This window comes from Mobula hypostoma, chromosome 4 (assembly GCF_963921235.1).
Source record: "Mobula hypostoma chromosome 4, sMobHyp1.1, whole genome shotgun sequence".
NCBI classification, from domain to species: domain Eukaryota; kingdom Metazoa; phylum Chordata; class Chondrichthyes; order Myliobatiformes; family Myliobatidae; genus Mobula; species Mobula hypostoma.
The window spans coordinates 201,695,621-201,714,934 of record NC_086100.1 but is presented as its reverse complement, the minus strand read 5'-3'; the positions used below and the strand labels follow the sequence as shown (position 1 = coordinate 201,714,934).

The following is a 19,314-nucleotide window of genomic DNA, read 5'->3' as shown; positions in this document are numbered from 1 at the left end:
TTGGGGCCGCTTCTTTTTACATTGTACATCAACGATTTGGATTATGGAATAGATGGCTTTGTGGCTAAATTTGCTGACGATACGAAGATAGGTGGAGGGGCAGGTAGTGCTGAGGAAACAGAGAGTCTGCAGAGAGACTTGGATAGATTGGAAGAATGGGCAAAGAAGTGGCAAATGAAATACAATGTTGGAAAGTGTATGGTTATGCACTTTGGCAGAAGAAATAAATGGGCAGACTATTATTTAAATGGGGAAAGAATTCAAAGTTCTGAGATGCAATGGGACTTGGGAGTCCTCATACAGGATACCCTTAAGGTTAACCTCCAGGTTGAGTCGGTGGTGAAGAAGGCGAATGCAATGTTGGCATTCATTTCTAGAGGAATAGAGTATAGGAGCAGGGATGTGATGTTGAGGCTCTATAAGGCGCTGGTGAGACCTCTCTTGGAGTACTGTGGGCAGTTTTGGTCTCCTTATTTAAGAAAGGTTGTGCTGACGTTGGAGAGGGTACAGAGAAGATTCACCAGAATGATTCCAGGAATGAGAGGGTTAACATATGAGGAACATTTGTCCGCTCTTGGACTGTATTCCTTGGAGTTTAGAAGAATGAGGGGGGACCTCATAGAAACATTTCAATTGTTGAAAGGCATGGAGAGAGTGCATATGGCAAAGTTGTTTCCCATGATGGGGGAGGCTAGTATGAGAAGGCATGACTTAGGATTGAAGGGTGCCCATTCAGAACAGAAATGCGAAGAAATATTTTTAGTCAGAGGGTGGTAAATCTATGGAATTTGTTGCCACGGGCAGCAGTGGAGGCCAAGTCATTGGGTGTATTTAAGGCAGAGATTGATAGGTATCTGAGTAGCCAGGGCATCAAAGGTTATGGTGAGAAGGCGGGGGAGTGGGACTAAATGGGAGAATGGATCAGCTCATGATAAAATGGCGGAGCAGACTCGATGGGCCGAATGGCCGACTTCTGCTCCTTTGTCTTATGGTCTTATGGAACAGACAAGTTAGGAAAGCGAGTAAGGGGAAATGTGAGGCTATCAGGCAGGAACTTGGAAGCTTAAATTGGGAACACGTTCTCAGGGAAATGTACGGCAGAAATGTGGCAAATGTTCGGGGGATATTTGCGTGGTGTTCTGCATAGGTATGTTCCAATGAAACAGGGAAAGGATGGTAGGGTACGTGAACCGTGGTGTACAAAGGCTGTTGTAAATCTAGTCAAGAAGAAGAAAAGCTTATGAAAGGTTCAAAAACCTAGGTAATGATAGAGATCTTGAAAATTATAAGGCGAGCAGGAAGGAGCTTAAGAATGAAATTAGGAGACCCAGACGGGGCCATGAGAAGGCATTCGTGGACATGATTAAGGAAAACTCCAAGACATTCTACAAGTATGTGCAGAGCAAGAGGAAAAGACGTGAGAGAATATGACCAATCAAGTGTGACAGTGGAAAAGTGTGTATGGAGCCGGAGGAGATTGTATCAGTACTTAATGAATATTTCGCTTCAGTATTCACTGTGGAAAAGGGTCTTGGCAATTCTAGGGATGACTTACAGCGGATTAAAAAGCTTGAGCATATAGATATTAAGGAAGAGGATATGCTGGAGCTTTTGGAAAGCATCAAGTTGGATAAAGACCGGACGAGATATACCCCAGGCTACTGTGGGAGGCAAGGGAGGAGACTGCTGACCCTCTGGCGATGATGTTTGCATCATCAACGGGGATGGGAGAGGTTCTGGAGGATTGGAGGGTTGTGGATTTTGTTCCCTTATTCAAGAAAGGGAGTAGAGATAGCCCGGGAAATTATAGACCAGTGAGTCTTACTTCAGTGATTCATAAGTTGATGGAGAAGATCCTGAGAGGCAGGATTTATGAACATTTGGAGAGTCATAATATGATTAGGAATAGTCAGCATGGCTTTGTCAAAGGCAGATCGTGCTTTACAAGCCTGAGTGAATTTTTTGAGGATGTGACTAAATACACTGATGAAGGAAGAGCAGTAGATGTAGTGTATATGGATTTCAGCAAGGCATTTGATAGGGTACCCCATGCAAGGCTTATTCAGAAAGTAAGGAGGCATGGGATCCAAAGGGACATTGCTTTGTGGATCCAGAACTGGCTTGCCTACAGAAGGCAAAGAGTGGTTGTAGACAGGTCATATTCTGCATGGAGGTCAGTGACTAGTGGTGTGCCTCAAGGATCTGTTCTGGGACCCTTACTCTTCATGATTTTTATAAATGACCTGGTTGAGGAAGTGGAGGGATGGGTTAGTAAATTTACTGATGACACAAAGTTTGGGCGTATTGTGAAGGGTGTGGAGGGCTGTCAGAGGTTACACAGAACATAGAATAGTACAGCACAGTACTATTACAGTGGGACATTGATAGGATGCAAAACTGGGCAGAGAACTGGCAGATGGAGTTCAACCCAGATAAGTGTGAGGTAGCCAGAACTGAGCACAGTACTCCAAGTGGGGTCTGACCAGGGTCCTATATAGCTGTAACATTACATCTCGGCTCTTAAACTTAATCCCACGGTTGATGAATGCCTTCTTAACCACAGAGTCAACCTGCACAGCAGCTTTGAGTGTCCTATGCACTCCGACCCCAAGATCCCTCTGATCCTCCTCACTGCCAAGAGTCTTACCATTCATATATATTCTGCCATCATATTTGACCTACCAAAATGAACCACCTCACACTTATCTGATAATCCCTGGCTGTAATACTGTTTTCTGTGACCAAAGGGTTGACGTCGAATACATTTACAAAGCTATGTACCTGTTCAAATGTCCATTTAAATATTGTTATTGTATCTCAATCACCTCCTCTGGCAGTCTGTTCCATATACTGACCACTTTCTGCAAGAAGTTGTTGCCATAAGACCATAAAATTGGAGTAGTGCACAGACACAGGAGAAGCTCTGCTGCACAGGTCCAGCGGAGAGCTTTAAAAACAGTCTCCATAAATGAGGGGGACTGTCTTGCAGAACGGTCATCATCGGAGTAATCTGAGCAGTAAGGCTTTGGGTCAACAAGGCTTCGGTGAGAACAGGTGGAGGCAAGGTAAGTGGGTAAGTTCATTCCTTACTTTCTTATTTAATTCTTGAGTGAATAAAGAGAATGTCCACAGAGATAGTGTTCTGTTCTGGGTGTCTGATGTGGGATTTCCAGGAAACTCCTAGCCTTCCCAATGGCTACATCTGCACCAGGTGCATCGAGATGTAGCTCTTTAGAGACCATGTTTGAGAAATGGAGCTGCAGCTTGATGATCTTCGGCTTGTTAGCCAAAGTGAAGCAGTGATAGACAGGAGCTGCAGAGAGGTAACCACAAGGCTACAGGAGACAGGGTGACTGTCAGAAGAGGGGAGGGAGAAGGTCAGATAGAGGAGAGCACATCTGTGGCTGCCCCTCTGAACAGTAAGTACTCCATTTTAAGTACTGTTGGAAGGGGTGACCTACCTGGGGTGTGCAACAGTGGCCATGCCTCTGGCACTGAGTCTGGCTCTGTGGCTCAGAAGGGTAGGGAACTGCAGAGGATGGCAGCAGTAATAGGGGACTCTATATTAGTCAGGGGGACAGATAGGCAATTCTGTGGACACAGAAAGAAAATACGGATGGTAGGTTGCCTCCCAGGTGCCAGGGTCCGTGATGTTTCTGTATGTGTCCACAATATCCTAAAAAGGGAGGGTGAGCAGCCAGAAGTTGTGGTATATATTGGTACCAACGATGTAGGTAGAAAAGGGGAGGAGGTCCTGAAAAAAGAATACAGGGAGTTAGGAAGGAAGCTGAGAAGCAGGACCTCAAGGGTCGTAATCTTGCTGCCTGTACCATGCGACAGTGAGGATAGGAATAGGATGAGGTGGCAGATAAATGCGTGGCTAAAGAATTGGAGCAAGGGCAGGGATTCAGATTTCTGGATAATTGGGACCTCTTCTGGGGCAGATGGGACCTGTACAAATGGGACAGGTTGCCGTTGAGTCTGAGGGGGACCAATATTCTTGTGGGCTGGTTTACTAGAGCTGTTGGGAGTGGTTAAACTGATATGGCAGGGGGATTGGAACCAGTATGAAAGAGCTGAGGATGAGCCAACCAGTTTACAAGTAGATGATGGGTGTAACACGAATATAAGGAAGGACAAACCAATAATTGGGTACAAATGCAGACAGAGCAAAGGCTTAAATTGTACCACAGAGGCAAAATTCAAAACCGTGAAGAATGCAGGACTGAAGGTGCTGTATTTAAATGCGTGTAGCATTCAGAATAAGGTGGATGTACTCGTAGCACAATAACAGATTGGTCGGTATGACACTGTATGCACCACTGAGTCGTGGCTGGAAGAAGGCCATAATTGGGAGCTTAACATCAAAGGATATAATTTGTTACAAAAGGAGAGGCAAGAAGGCACAGGCGGTGGTGTGGCTCTGTTGGTAAGAGATGGAATTACATCTTTAGAAAGAGGTGACACAGGGTCAGAGAATGTTGAATCTTTCTGGGTGGAATTAAGAAACTGCAAGGGTAAAAAAACCATTTTGGGTATCGTAAATAGGTCTCCAAATAGTAGCCGAGATGTGGGTTTGAGATTGCAAAGGGAGCTGCAAAAGGCATATAAGGGTAATTACACCATTGTAATGGGGAGCTTCAATATGCAAGGGGATTGGGAAAATCAGTATGGTGTCGGATCACAAGAAGGGCGTTTGTTGAATGCCTACAAGGTGGCTTCTTAGAGCAGCGTGCTTGAGCCTTCTCGGGGAAAGGCTATCTCAGATTGGGTGTTATGTAATAACCCAGATCTTACTAGGGAGCTTAACGTAAAGGAACACTTAGGAGGCAGTGATCATAATATGATTGAATTCATCCTGCAATTTCAGAAGGAGAAGCATAAGTTACATGTATCAGTATCGCAACAGAATAGAGGCATGAGAGAAGCTTGCCGCGGTGGGTTGGAGGAAGATACTGGCGGGGATGACAGCAAAGCAGAATGGGTGAGGTTTCCCTTGAATCTCCTTTGAACCATCTCCAGTTTCATCACATCCTTTCCAAGATAAGGGGCCCAAAACTGCTCACAATACTCCAGGTGAGCCCTCACCAGGGCTTTGTAAAGTCTCAATATCTCTGTTTTTATATGAAATGAATGCTAAGATTGCATTTGCCTTCCTCACCACAGACTCAACCTGAAAACTAACTTCTAGGGAATCCTGCACAAGGATTCCCAAGTGCCTTTGTGTCTCAGATTTTTGTATTTTCTCTCCATTTAGAAAATAGTCAACCCTTTCATTTCTTCTACCAAGGTGCATAACCATACACTTCCTGACACTTTATTCCATATGCAACTTCTTTGCCCATTATCTTAATCTAAATCCTTCTGTAGCCTCTCTTATTTCTTCAAAACTACAACAAAGGCATCAATTTCATCATCCAAATCATTGATGCATAACATAAAAAGAATCAGTCCCAACATAGACTGCTGTGGAACACCACTAGTCACTGGCAGCCAACCAGAAAAGGCTCCCTTTATTTCCACTCTTTGCCTCCTGCCAACCAACCACTGCTTTACGCATGCTAGAATCTTTCCTGTAGTACTATAGGCTCATAGCTTGTTATGCAACTTCATGTGCGGTACTTTGTCAAAGGCCTTCTGAAAATCCAAGTACACAACAACTGATTCTCCTTTGTCTATTCTGCTTGTTATTTCTTCATAGAATTCTAACCACTGAGGTCAGACAATTTCCTTTCTTCTGCCTCTCTCCTTTCTTGAAGAGTAGAGAGACATATGGAATTTCCCAGTCTTCTGGAAACATTCCTGAATCTAGTAATTCTTGAAAAACATTACTAATTCCTCTACAATCTCTTCAGGCACCTCTTTCATATCTTGGGGTGTACACCATCTGGTCCAGGTTACTTATCTAACTTCAGACCTTTCAGTTTCCCAAGAACCTTCTCTCAAGAAATGGCAACTTCACACACTTCACGCCCCCTGCCACCTGGAACTTCTACTACACTGTTAATGTCTTCCACAGTGAAGACTGATGCAAAATATTTATTTAGTTTGTTTGTCATTACTACCTCTCCAACGTCATTTTTCAGCGGTCCGATATCCACTCTCGCCTCTCTTTACACTTTATGTATCTGAAGAAACTTTTGATATGCTTTTTAATATTATTGGACAGTTTATTTTCACATTCCATCTTTCCCTTCTTAATGACTTTCTTGGTTGCCTTCTGTTTGTATTTAAAAGCTTCCCAACCCTTTAACTTCCCACTCATTTTTGCTCTATTGTATGCCCTCTCTTTGGCTTTTATGTTGGCTTTGACCTCCCTTGTTAGCCATGGTTGTGTAATCTTGCCTTTACAATACTCCTTCCTCTTTGGGATGTATATATCCCGTGCCTTCCGAATTGCTTCCAAAAATTCCAGCTGTTGCGGCTCTGCCGTCATCCCTCCACGTCCTTTTCCAATCAATTTTGGCCAACTTCTCTCTTATGCCTCTGTAACTCCCTTTACTCCACTGTAATACTGGTACATTTGATAGCTTCTTATCAAATGCCAGGGTGTATGGTATCATAATATGATCACTTGTCCCTTAGGGTTCATTTACCTTAAGCTTTCTAATCAATTCTGGTTCATTGCACAACACCCAATCTAGAATAGATGATCCCTTAGTGGGCTTAACCACCACCTGCTCTGAAGTGAGATCTCGTAGGCGTTTTAGAAATTACCCCTCATGGGCTCCAGCCTCAACCAGAATTTCCCAATTTCACAACATACTGAAATCCCCAAATGACTATTGTAACATTGCTCTTTTGGCATGCATTTCCTATCTCCCATTGTAACATGAAGACCACATCCTTACTACTGCTTGGGGGTCTGTATATAACTCCCATCAGAATCTCAAGTCAAGTCAAATCACTTTTTATTGTCATTTCGACTATAAATTGCTGGTACAGTACACAGTAAAAACGAAACAATGTTCCTCCAGGTCCATGGTGCTACATGAAACAACACAAAACTACACTAGACTAAATGAGACAACACAAGGTTACACTAGACTACGTAAGACAGCACAAAAACTACACTAGACTACAGATCTGCACAGGACTACATAAAGTGCACAAAACAGCGGTCAAACTGATGGCCTGTGACTAGTGGTGTGCCTCAGGGATCTGTGCTGGGACCATTGTTTGTTGTCTATATCAATGATCTAGATGAAAATGTGGTAAATTGGATCAGCAAGTTTGGAGGTGTTGTGGACGGCGAGGAAAGCTTTCGAAGCTTGCAGAGGGATCTGGACCAGCTGGAAAAATGGGCTAGAAAATGGCAGATGGAATTTAATGCAGAGAAGTGTGAGGTGTTGCATTTTGGAAGGACAAATCAAAGTAGGACATACACAGTAAATGGTAGGGCACTGAGGAGTGCGGAGGAACAAAGGGATCTGGGAGTTCAGATACATAATTCCCTGAAAGTGGCGTCACAGGTGGACAGGGTTGTAAAGAAGGCTTTTGGCATCCTGGCATTCATAAATCAAAGTATTGAGTATAGGAGTTGGGATGTTATGGCGAGGTTGTATAAGACATTGGTGAGGCCAAATTTGGAATATTGTGTGCAGTTCTGGTCACCTAACTATAGGAAGGATATCAGTAAGATTGGAAGTGTGCAGAGAAGATTTACTAAGATGTTGCCGGGTCTTCAGGAGTTCAGTTACAGGGAAAGACTGAACAGGTTAGGACTTTATTCCTTGGAGTGTAGAAGAATGAGGGGAGATTTGATAGAGGTTTACAAAATAATGCAGGGTACAGACAGAGTAAATGCAAGTAGACTCTTTCCACTTAGATTAGGAGAGATAAACATGAGAGGACACGGCTTTAGGGTGAAAGGGGAAAGATTTAGGGGGAACCTCTTCACCCAGAGAGTGGTGGGAGTGTGGAACGAGGTGCCATCGGACATGGTAAATGCGGGCTCACTCTTAGGTTTTAAGAACAAATTGGATAGGTACGTGGATGGGAGAGGTCTGGAGGGTTATGGACTGGGTGCGGGTCAATGGGACTAGCTGAATAAAGTTTTGGCAATGACTAGAAGGGCCGAATGGCCTGTTTTCTGTGCTGTAGTGTTCTATGGTTCTATGGCAGTACGATAAATAATAAACAAGACAATAGGCACAGTAGAGGACAAATTACAATATAATAATAAATGATGTACAACGTTTGTAGATGTCAGTCTAGACTCTGGGTACTAAGGAGTCTGATGGCTTGGGGGAAGAAACTGTTACATAGTCTGGTCGTGAGAGCCCGAATGCTTCGGTACCTTTTGCCAGATGGCAGGAGGGAGAAGAGTTTGTATGAGGGGTGCATGGGGTCCTTCATAATGCTGTTGGCTTTACGGATGCAGCGTGTGGTGTAAATGTCTCTAATGGTGGGAAGAGAGACCCCGATGATCTTCTCAGCTGACTTCACTATCTGCTGCAGAGTCTTGCAATCCAAGATGGTGCAATTTCCGAACCAGGCTGTGATGCTGTTGCTCCGGATGCTCTTGATACATCCTCTGTAGAATGTAGTGAGGATGGGGGGGGGTGGGAGATGGACTTTTCTCAGCCTTCGCAAAAAGTAGAGACGCTGCTGTGCTTTCTTGGCTATGGAGCTGGTGTTGAGGGACCAGGTGAGATTCTCCGCCAGGGGAACACCAAGAAATTTGGTGCTCTTAACGATCTCAATGGAGGAGCCGTCAGTGTTCAACGGGGGGTGGTCGCTCCGTGCTCTCCTGAAGTCAACAACCATCTCTTTTGTTTTGTTCACATTCAGAGACAGGTTGTTGGCTCTTTGTACCCTTGCAGTTCCTTGGCTATATCTACAACAACTCAACACCTTCCGACCCTATGTCACCTCTTTCTAATGATTTAATTTAATTTTTTTTGTCAACAGAGCCATGTCACCTCCTCTGCCTTTCTGGCTATTCTTTCAATATAATGTGTATCCTTGGACATTAAGCTCCCAGCTATAATCTTCTTTCAGCCATGATTCAGTGATGCCCACAAAAATCATACTTGCCAATCTGTAACTGTGCTTCAAGTTCATTGACTTTATTTTGCATAATGTGCTGTATTCACCTTTTTCGATTTTGTTTGCCCGTAACGTTGCAACTCAGCCTGTCGACTGCAATTTTGCCCTATCACCAGCCTCTCCTTGTAAGGAGTCTCACTACACACTGCCTCTGTTTGTAAACCAACTACCTCATCTTCAGCATTATCACTCTGGTTCTCATCCCCCTGCCAAATTAGCTTAAACCCACCCAAACAACTCTCACCAATGTGCCCACAATGATATTGGACCCCCATGGGTTCAGGTGTAGCCCATCCCTTTTGTATTGGTCATACCTTCTCCAGAAAAGATCCTGATGATCCATAAATCTGAACCCCTGCCCCTGCACCAGTTCCTCAGCCAGGCATTCACCTGCCAAGCCATCCTATTCTTACCCTCACTGGTACATGGCACAGGCATCAAACCAGAGATTGCTACCCTGGAGGTCTTGTTTCTCAGTTTTCTACCTAGCTCCCTAAAATCTCCTGTCAGGACCTCTTCACCTTGTCTACCTATGTCATTGGTACCAATATGTACCAGGACTTCTGGCTCGTCACCCTTACCCTTGAGAACTGATCGAAGACAACCCTGACCTTGGCAACATTCCATTCAGGTTTCTCTATCACGCCCATAGAACCTCGTCTCTGTTCCTCTGACTAAAGAATGTCCTGTCAACACTGCACTCCTCTTCAGCTCTTATGAGTCACAGCCGCTGACTCAGTGCCTGCAACCTGCTTGATGTGTTTCCCCTCCGGTAGGTCATCCCCCTCAATCGTATCTAAAGTTATATACTTATTATTGAGGGAATGGCCACAGGTGTACTCTGCTCTGGATGGGTGCATTTCCCCACCTTCTCCAGACAGTCACCCAGTTACCCTTCTTCTGCAACACAAGGTAACTACCTCCCTGTAGCCTCTGTCTATCACCTCCTCATTCTCCCATATGCGCCAGTTCCTTAAAATGTTCTTTCAGGAGCTGCAGCTCGATGCACTTGGTGCAGATGTGTTTATCTGGGAGACTGAAGGTCTCTGAGACTTCCCACACCTCACACACAGTACAGAACACTGCCCTGGAGCCATTTTCAGTATTCTATGCACTAAGAACACATAGAGAGTAACCTACAGGTCCCTCTTAAACCTTTCTCCTCTCACCTTAAACTCATTATGTTTTGATTTCCTGGGGCAGAAGAAAAAAAGATTCTCTGGGGCATAATTTTGTACAACTTATTACGATCACCCACTCCCTCCCCTACACTCCAAGGCATGAGTCCTAGCTGATGAAGGCCAGAATGGCAAATGCCTTCTTCATTACCCTGTCTACCTGTGACACCACTTTCAGGGAACCATATAATTGTACTCCTAGGTACCTCCCCAGGGCCTGACCTTTTACTTTGAAAACCCTACTCTGGTTTGACTTCACAAAGTTCAAGACCTTGCACTTATTGGAATTAGTCATAGAGTCTTAGAGTAATACTTAGAAATAGACTCTTCAGTCCCAACTGTACATATCGACCACAGCATCCTCCATGCTAGTCCCAGTTGCCTGCATCCAGCTCATAATCCTACAATCCCTCCCCTCAAAAAAACTCTCTTATATTTTGCAATTGTACCTGCCTCGACCACTTCCTCTGGCAGCTTAATACAGGTAGTTGCTACCCTCTGTGTAAACACATAACCTGCTAGATGGCTTTTAAATATCTCCCCTATTATCTTGTATCACTGCCCCCTAGTTTCAGGCTCCACAACCTTGAAAGAATGACTGACTGAGCAACACACATAAGATGTTGGAGGAATTCAGCAAGTGAGGGAGCATCTGTGGAGGGGAATAAACAGATCTGGGCCAAGATCTTTCATCAGGATTGGAAAAAAAGGGGGCAGAAGCCAGATAAAAGTGGTGGGGGGAGGGAGGGAAATAGTACAAGCTGACAGGTGATAGCTGAGACCAGGTGGGGGTGGGGGGGAGATGTTTATCAAGTAAATTTGAGGGCAGGGTGGAAGTTGGAGGCAAAGTTGCTGAAATTGAAATTGACGAACTCAGCATGGGTGCAGGAAGCAGATCATGATTATAAGAGATCACCTCATCCATACCCCTCATGATTTTATAAACTTCTATGAGGTCATCCGTCATTCTACTGTGCTCCTGGCATTAAGAGAGCCCCAGTCAATACTGAGGAAGTTAAAATATTTATAAACAAATTTTCATACAAAAATATCTCAACACAAATTGACCTCATTATAAAACCTAAACGCAAGGAAGGAAAATAGCTTCAAAATATGCAAATATGTGCAATCCCACACATATGCAAATATACATCTAGATTGATATAACAGCTTATTCTATTGTGTTTAGAGAAATGGGCATTTCAGTTTTATTGATAGTGAGGGACAATCTCACCTGGCGTATTTGGAGTTCCTGGATTTACGATCAGTTGGTGTCAGGAAAGTAATTGTGAATTTTCCCAAATCCTCTGATGACCCTGACACTGCCACTAACCTCCTCTTCTCCTCAATGTGTGGCTGTAGAACTCCCTGTCCATCACCAGCGACATAAAATAGCAGCGATATCACTGGGTTCTCTGGAGCAGAGCTCTATAATAAAATAGGTTGGCTATGAAAATCATATCAACATCTTCCTGTGGTAATTTATAAATGTACATGTTGTAGGATTTTGCTTACATGCCATTTGGTCCAGATTTATCATTTGGTACAGTACAGTTGTTATGTTTTTTGACGGACACTGTGCAAATCTACTTAACTCAAAAGCATGCCCAGTATTCTTCGGTGTGGTAATAAAGAAAGCAGACAGTTATTTTAAACTGTGTGGAAGTGAGATTGGTTGATCATGTAGATTAAGTGCTTACCAGTGATAGTTCACAAGCATCATTCCCAGAGTCTGATATCACAAACAGCAAAGTCCCATTACAGAGATGCCTGAAGACCACCACTGGTCCAGACCTCCAACCATAGTCAGTTTCATCAACCATTACCCTCTATGGGCAAGCCAATTCTGAATCCAAATGGCCAAACAACCACGGATTTCATGCATCTTAAATCTTCTGGATGTGCCTCCTACGAGGGACCTTATTAACCACCTTACCGAAGTCCATGTGGTATAAATCCATACATCTACCTTCATCAATAAACTTTGTCATCTCCTCAGGAGACATGACTTGCCCCAACATCAAGTCAAGTTGACTGTTACTAATTAGGCCATGGCTTTCCAAATGCTCATAAATCTCTGGCTGCTATGGAGGTTTCAAAGGATTGAAAGAGGCTGCAGAGGGTTGTAGACTAAGTCAGCTCCATCACCCATCTTCAAAAGACAGTGCCTCAGAGTAGCATCTGCAACTCTCGGTTCAGCTAACAACTTGATCTAGGGGAAGGCAGTCCTCAGCCCGGCCAAACTTAAGAAATCTTGTTTGGGTGGATGCTGCGTGATGTGTCCCCTGTTACAAATCAGTACCACGAAATAACAAACAGTACACAATATGCGATTAAATGATTGAGCTTTATAATTCTTAATTTGACTATATGGTTAGTAAAGAAACAAAGCAAAGGGCCCATTCTCATGAGACAGTCTAATGCACAATGTTGGAGCTCACTGTTCAGTCCACTGGTTTCCTGTCAACCTACTCCAAGCGAAGCCGTCCCTCAGACCCTCGCTCCAAGCTCGCTCCGTTCGGCAGCCTACCAACTCTCTCCACTCTCTCCATTCGCGTCTTCTCTCATCTCTCCCCGGTAAAAGACCGCAAAATCCCTTCTCCCAGACCCACAAGAAAGAACAACATCCCTCTCATTGGATAGTCCCTCATTCCAAAGCCCCGTTATCTCTAGTCATACCCAGCTATTGCTACAGAGTAACTATTACATTAGCAGTGAAACCTCGCAGCGCGTTCCACGTCCATCATAAGGACACTCACCATCCGGAGCATGCCCTCTTCACATTATTACCAACACAGTGAGGTACAGGGGAACCCATGAACACTACCTCACTATTCCTCTTTTATTCTATCTTATAGCAGTTTTTTTTTAATGGCTTGAACTTTTCTGCTGCCACAAAGCAACAAATTTCATGACATGTGACATTGATAAAAAAACAATTTTAATCTCCAACAAGGGAAAACCTGTAGATGCTGGAAATCTGAGCATCACACACAAAACGCTGAAGAAACTCAGCAGGGCAGGTAGCATCTATGGAAAAAAGTACAGTCAACCTTTTGGGCCAAGACCCTTCAGCAAGACCAGAGGAAAAAGCTGAGGAGTAGATTTGAAAGGTGGGGGAGGGAAGGGAGAAATATAAGGTGACAGGTGAAACTGGGAAGGGGAGGGATGAAGTAAAGAGCTTGGAAGTTGATTGGTAAAAGAGATACAGGGCTGAAGAAGGGAGAGTTGGATAAAAGAGAACAGAAGGCCATGGAAGAAAAAAAGTGGGGAGAAGCACCAGAAGGAGGCAATGAGCAGGCAAGGAGATGAGGTGAGAGAAGGAAAAGGTGATGAGGAATGGTGGAGGGGGTGAGGGGCATTACTGGAATGGGAATGGGAAGTGGAATTAAAATGGGTGGCCACTGGGAGATGCTGCTTCTTCTGGTGGACAGGTGCTCAGCAAAATGGTCTCCCAATCTATATCAGCAGCTTCAGATACAGTATACACCGCTAGCAGACTCACAGGTGAAGTATTGCCTCAACTGGAAGGACTATTGGGGGTCCTGAATGGTAGTGAGGGAGGAGGTGTAGGGGCAGGTGTAGCACTTGTTCTGCTTGCAAGGATATGTGTCAGGAAAGAGATCATTGGGGAGCGACAAATGGACAAGTGAGTCACGTATGGAGCAATCCCTGCGGAAAGCAGAAAGGATGGCGGGGGCAGGAAAAGATGTGCTTTGTTGTGAGAACCTGTTGGAGATGGTGGAAGTTCCGGAGAAGTATGTGTTGGATGCGGAGGGTGGTGGAGTGGTACGTAAGGACAAGAGGAACCCTATCCCTGGAGGGGTGGCGAGATGATTGGGGTAAGAGCAGATGTGCGTGAAATGCATTGATGGTAGAGGAAGGAAACCTCCTTCCTTTGAAAAAAGAGGACATCTCCTTTGTTCTAGAATGAAAAGCCTCATCCTGAGAGCAGATGAGGCGGAGATGGAGGAATTGAGAAAAGGGGATGGCGTTTTTACAACAGGGTGGGAAGAGGAATTGACCAGATAGTTTTGAGAGTCTATGCGTTTGTAATAGACATCAATAGATTAGCTGTCTCCAGAGATAGAGACAGTGAGATCAAGGAAGGGGAGGAAGGTGTCAGAAATGGACCAGGTAAATTTGAGGGCAGGGTGGAAGTTGGAGGCAAGGTTGATGAAGTCGACAAGCTCTGCATGGGTGCAGGTAGCAGCACCAATGCAGTCGTCAACGTAGCGTAGGGAAAGTGGGGGACGGTCACCATAGACTGTTCCACGTAGTCGACAAAAAGACAGACATAGCTAAGACCCATGTGAGTGCCCATAGCTATATCTTTTGTTTGAGGGAAGTGGGAGGAGACAAAGAAGAAAGTATCAAGGGTGAGGACAAGTCCCGCTAGATGGAGGAGTGTGGTGGCGGAGGGGAACTGGTTGGGTTTGGTGCCCAGAAAGAAACAGAGAAGTTTGAGGCCTTCCTTGTGGGGGATGGAGGTGTATAGGGACTGTACATCTATAGTGAAAAGATGATGGGGGCCAAGGAACTTGAAATAATTTAAAAGATCCAGACCATGTGAAGTGTCACGGATGTAAGTATGAAGGGACTGAACTGGGCGGGGGGGGGGGGAGGAGAGAGAAGATAAGACAAAGTCGAGCTATGCCGATACATGAGTACAGTGGGCAGGAATAAGCTGAAACAATGGGTCTACCTGGACAAGCAGGTTTGTGCATCTTAGGCAGGAGATAGAAACAGGAGCTGCGGAGTGCGGGAACTATGAGGTTGGTGACAGTGGATGGGTGATCTCCAGAGCTAATAAGGTCAGTGATGATGTGGGAGACAATGGCCTGGTGCTCCTTAGGGGGATCCTGTTCGAGGGGTAAGTAAGAGGAGGATTTTAATTCTGTCCTTAAGAATCCTCTCCAGAGGATTTCCTAACCCTAAAACGATGCCTTTTAGTACTTTATTCCTCAACCCTAGGAAAAAGACTACACATTCACTCTATCTGTGTCCCTCATGATTTTGTACATCTAAGACCATAGATATAGGAGCAGAATTAGGCCATTTGGCCCATTGAGTCAGCTCCACTATTTCATGCAACATACATCAAAGTTGCTGGTGAACGCAGCAGGCCAAGCAGCATCTATAGGAAGAGGTGCAGTCGACGTTTCAGGCCGAGACTGGTCCAGGTGACTTATCCACCTTTGAGTTTGCCTAGCACTTTTTCCTTTGTAATAGCAATGGCACTCACTCCTGTTCCCTGACACTCATGGACCTCTGGCACATTGCCAGTGTCTTCCACAGTGAAGATTGATGCAAAGTACCTATTAAGTTCATCTGCCATTTCTTTGTCCCCCATTACTACCTCATGAGTATCATTTTCCAGTGGTCCAATATTAACTCTCACCTCCCTTTTACTCTTTATATAACTCAGAAAAGTTTTAGTATCCTGCTTTATATTATTGGCTAGATTGCCCTCATATTTAATTTCTTTCCTTCTTATAGCTTTTTTAGTTACCTTTTGTTGGATTTTAAAAGCTTTCTAATCATCCAACTTCCCACTCACTTTTGCAACCTTGTATGCCCTTTCCTTAACTTCCTTTGTCAGCCATGGTTGCCTACCCCTGCCATTTGAAAACTCTGTGGGACATATCTATCTTGTGTCTTGTGAACTATTCCCAGAAACTTCAGCCACCTCTGCTCCGCTGTCATCCCCACCAGTATCCTCCTCCAATCCACCTGGACAAGCTTCTCTCTCATGCCTCTTTAATTCCCTTTATTCCATTGCGATACTGATACATGTGACTTATGCTTCTCCCTCTCAAACTGCAGTATGAATTCAATCATATTATCATCACTGCCTCCTAAGGGTTCATTTACATTAAGCTCCCTAATAAGATCTGGGTTATTACACAACACCCAATCTAAGATAGAATTATGATTACAGTTTCGTAAATGTTCTTCCACTCAAACGTCAAGTCATCTGGCCAGGTCATGTCCTAGTACCAGGCCCCCTCCATTACTTGACTATTCCCATACAGTATGAAGAACTCTCTTTGACATACCTCATAAATTCCATCCCATCTAATCCTCTTGTGCTAAGGAGGTCCCAATCTAAATCGAGGAACAGTAAGCCACCACCTACAAAAACAGTTGTTTTGTACCTTTCCCTAATCTGCTGGCATATCTGTGATCAATGTGCCAGTAGTTTTTGAGGGGGAGGGATGGTTAGGATTGCACTTCCTGTTTTTGAGTTCAGCCCATATTGTGGATGAGGCCTCCATTATGTCCCCTTCTGAGCGCTGCTGTGATTTTGTCCCTGATTAACTGTGCAATTCCTTCCCCTTTTTAACTTATTTCTCTTTCATTTCCTGGAACAATAAACAACTAATCCTATCCCTCTCTCAAACAAGCCCCTGTAATGGACACATCATTGTTCCATGCTCTAAGTTCATCTCCCTTACCCTTAATTCTCCTTGCATTGAAATAAGCACCCTTGCTCTATCATGTCTACTACTCTGCTCCTGCTTGTCAAGAACATAAGAAATAGGAGCAGGAGTCGGCCATCTGGCCCATCGAACCTGCTTCGTAACACAATAAGATCCTGGCTGATCTGGCCGTGGACTCATCTCCACCTACCTGCCTTTTCCCCATAACCCTTATTTCCCCTACTATGCAAGAATCTATCCAACCTTGTCTTAAATATATTTACTGAGGTAGGCTCCACTGCTTCATTTGGCAGGGAATTCCACAGATTCACCACTCTCTGGGAAAAGCAGTTCCTCCTCATCTCCGTCCTAAATCTACTCCCTTGAGTCTTGAGGCTAAATCCCCTAGTTTTAGTCTCACCTATCAGAGGAAACAACTTTCTGCCTCTATCTTATCTATTCCTTTCATAATTTTATATGTTTCTATAAGATCCCCTCATTCTTCTGAATTCCAGTGAATACAATCCCAGATGACTCGAACTCTCCTCATAGTCTAACCCTATCATCTCTGGAATCAATCTGGCGAACCTCCTCTGCACTATCTCCACTGCAAGTATTTCCTTCCTTAAGTAAGGAGACCAGAACTGTACGCAGTACTCCAGGTGCAGCCTTACCAGTACCCTTTACAGTTGCAGCATAACCTCTCTGCTCTTAAATTCATTCCCTCTAGCAATGAAGGCCAACATCCCATTTACCTTCTGATGGCTTGCTGCACCTGCAAACCTGCACTTCACTTTACTTTCTGACCCCGATCTCTGGCTCCCACTCAATTTTGTATCAATTTCCAGTCTCCCATCGACCTCACTGCTGCTTGGATCTCATTCTCAGCCAATTAAGCTTAAACTCTCTTGAGTAATACAAGCACATTTGCCTGCCAAGATATTGGACCTCTCCAGCTCAGGTGCATGCTGCCCTCTGGTACAGGTCACCTGTGTCCCAGAAGAGATCAAAAATCTTAATCCCTGCCTCCTGAACTAACTCTTCAGGCACACATTCACGTGGTACTGGTGACTTCATGACTTTGACTGAAAGATCACATTTGCAGAGAGAGATGATGAGAAGAAAACAGCTGCAGATGAAATCAGGAAAAATGATCATCTGAATAGATGCAGTGCTTTACGTGGCTTGTAGACAAGACAGTCAAGGAACAATACATGTGGAAGAGTACTTCGGTGTGGCGTTCTATTTTTAATGAAACCTTCTCAGTATGATGTTTCAGTGCAGATAGATTATCACATGAATAATAAAAGTAAGATTTAGATTTCTTTATACAATGAACACACCTGTGGTTTGGCAGTGATTCTCCAAGTCCAATCTCCACCATGTTGCCCACCAAGACGTTTCACAAACTCGGTTGTTAAAATGAAATCATTCTCTTTAATTTCCTGCACCCCGAAGTTGATGCCATCATGCATTAGCCAGCCATAGCTGGGCAGCCGATCACCCTGTTCACATGTATGGCGCAAGTTCACCTCTGCCTTGAACTGCTGGAGCCACATCAATCCTAAAATCACAAACAAGTTCACACTGATCAATTATAAACAAAGGCCGTTTTTTTAAATTTAGCATACAGTGTGGAGTAGTAGGCCCTTCTAGTGCTTTGAACCACACTGCCTCAGCAACCCCACAACCCTATTAACCCTAACCTAATCACGTCATGGGACAATTTACAATGACAAATTAACCTACCCGGTACATCTTTAGACAGTGGGAGGAAACTGGAGCACCCACACATTCCATAGGGAGGAGCACAATGATTCATTACAGAACGGCATGGGAATTGCAGTCTGAACTCCGGAACAGCCTGAGATGTAATAGTGTCACACTACTGCTATGCTACAGTGGCATCCATTAGTTTTGATCTGAGTGTCCTTGTACACAATTACTGAAAGTTAACATGCAGGCACATGGGGAATTAAGGCGGCAAATATTATGCTTGAGTTTTGTAGTCATAGAGATATATGGCACAGAAACAGGCCCTTCAGCCCTACCTGTAGGTCCATCATGACCAAGGTACCTACCTAAGCTAACCCAATTTGACTGTGTTTGGCCAAAATTCCTCTAAACCTTTCTTAACCATGCATCTTTCAAATGTCTCATAAATGTTATATTCTACCTCTACCACTTCTTCTGACATCTTGTTCCAGACACCCACCATCCTCTGTGTGAAGTAGTTGTTCCTCAGGTTCCCTTTAAATCTTTCCCTTATCATTCCAAACCTATGTCTCCAGTTACAGATTCCCCAACTCTGGGAAAAGACTGTAACAATCTCTTACATCTATTGCTCTATATGGTCACCCCTCAGTCTCCTTCACTCCAGGAAGACAGTGCCAGCCTATTCATAAAACCATAATTTATTCCCTTCAATCCCAACAACACATGCAAAACACTGGAGGAACTCAGCAGGTCATGTCAGCAACATTTTTGAAAAATTTTTTGCACCCTCCCTAGCTTAATCACATCCTTCCTTTAGTACAGTAACCCGAGCTACACAGTGCAGTTCCATCAACATTTTGTACATCCATAATAGAACATAGAACTCTACAGCACACTACAGGCCCTTCAGCCCATCATTATGTACCGACATTTCAACCAACTCTACG

General features: G+C 44.2%; 1 protein-coding gene across 1 annotated transcript in view; it reads right to left on the bottom strand.

Moving 5' to 3' along the window:
- mogs (mannosyl-oligosaccharide glucosidase) overlaps positions 1-19,314 on the bottom strand; it is a 79,389-nt gene that overhangs the window by 10,067 nt on the left and 50,008 nt on the right. The window contains exons 3-4 of the mRNA XM_063047233.1: positions 17,995-18,215; positions 11,464-11,657 (exon numbers count right to left, since the gene is read on the bottom strand). Coding sequence (XP_062903303.1) covers positions 11,464-11,657; positions 17,995-18,215 — 415 coding nt within the window. The remainder of the gene's footprint in view (positions 1-11,463; positions 11,658-17,994; positions 18,216-19,314) is intronic.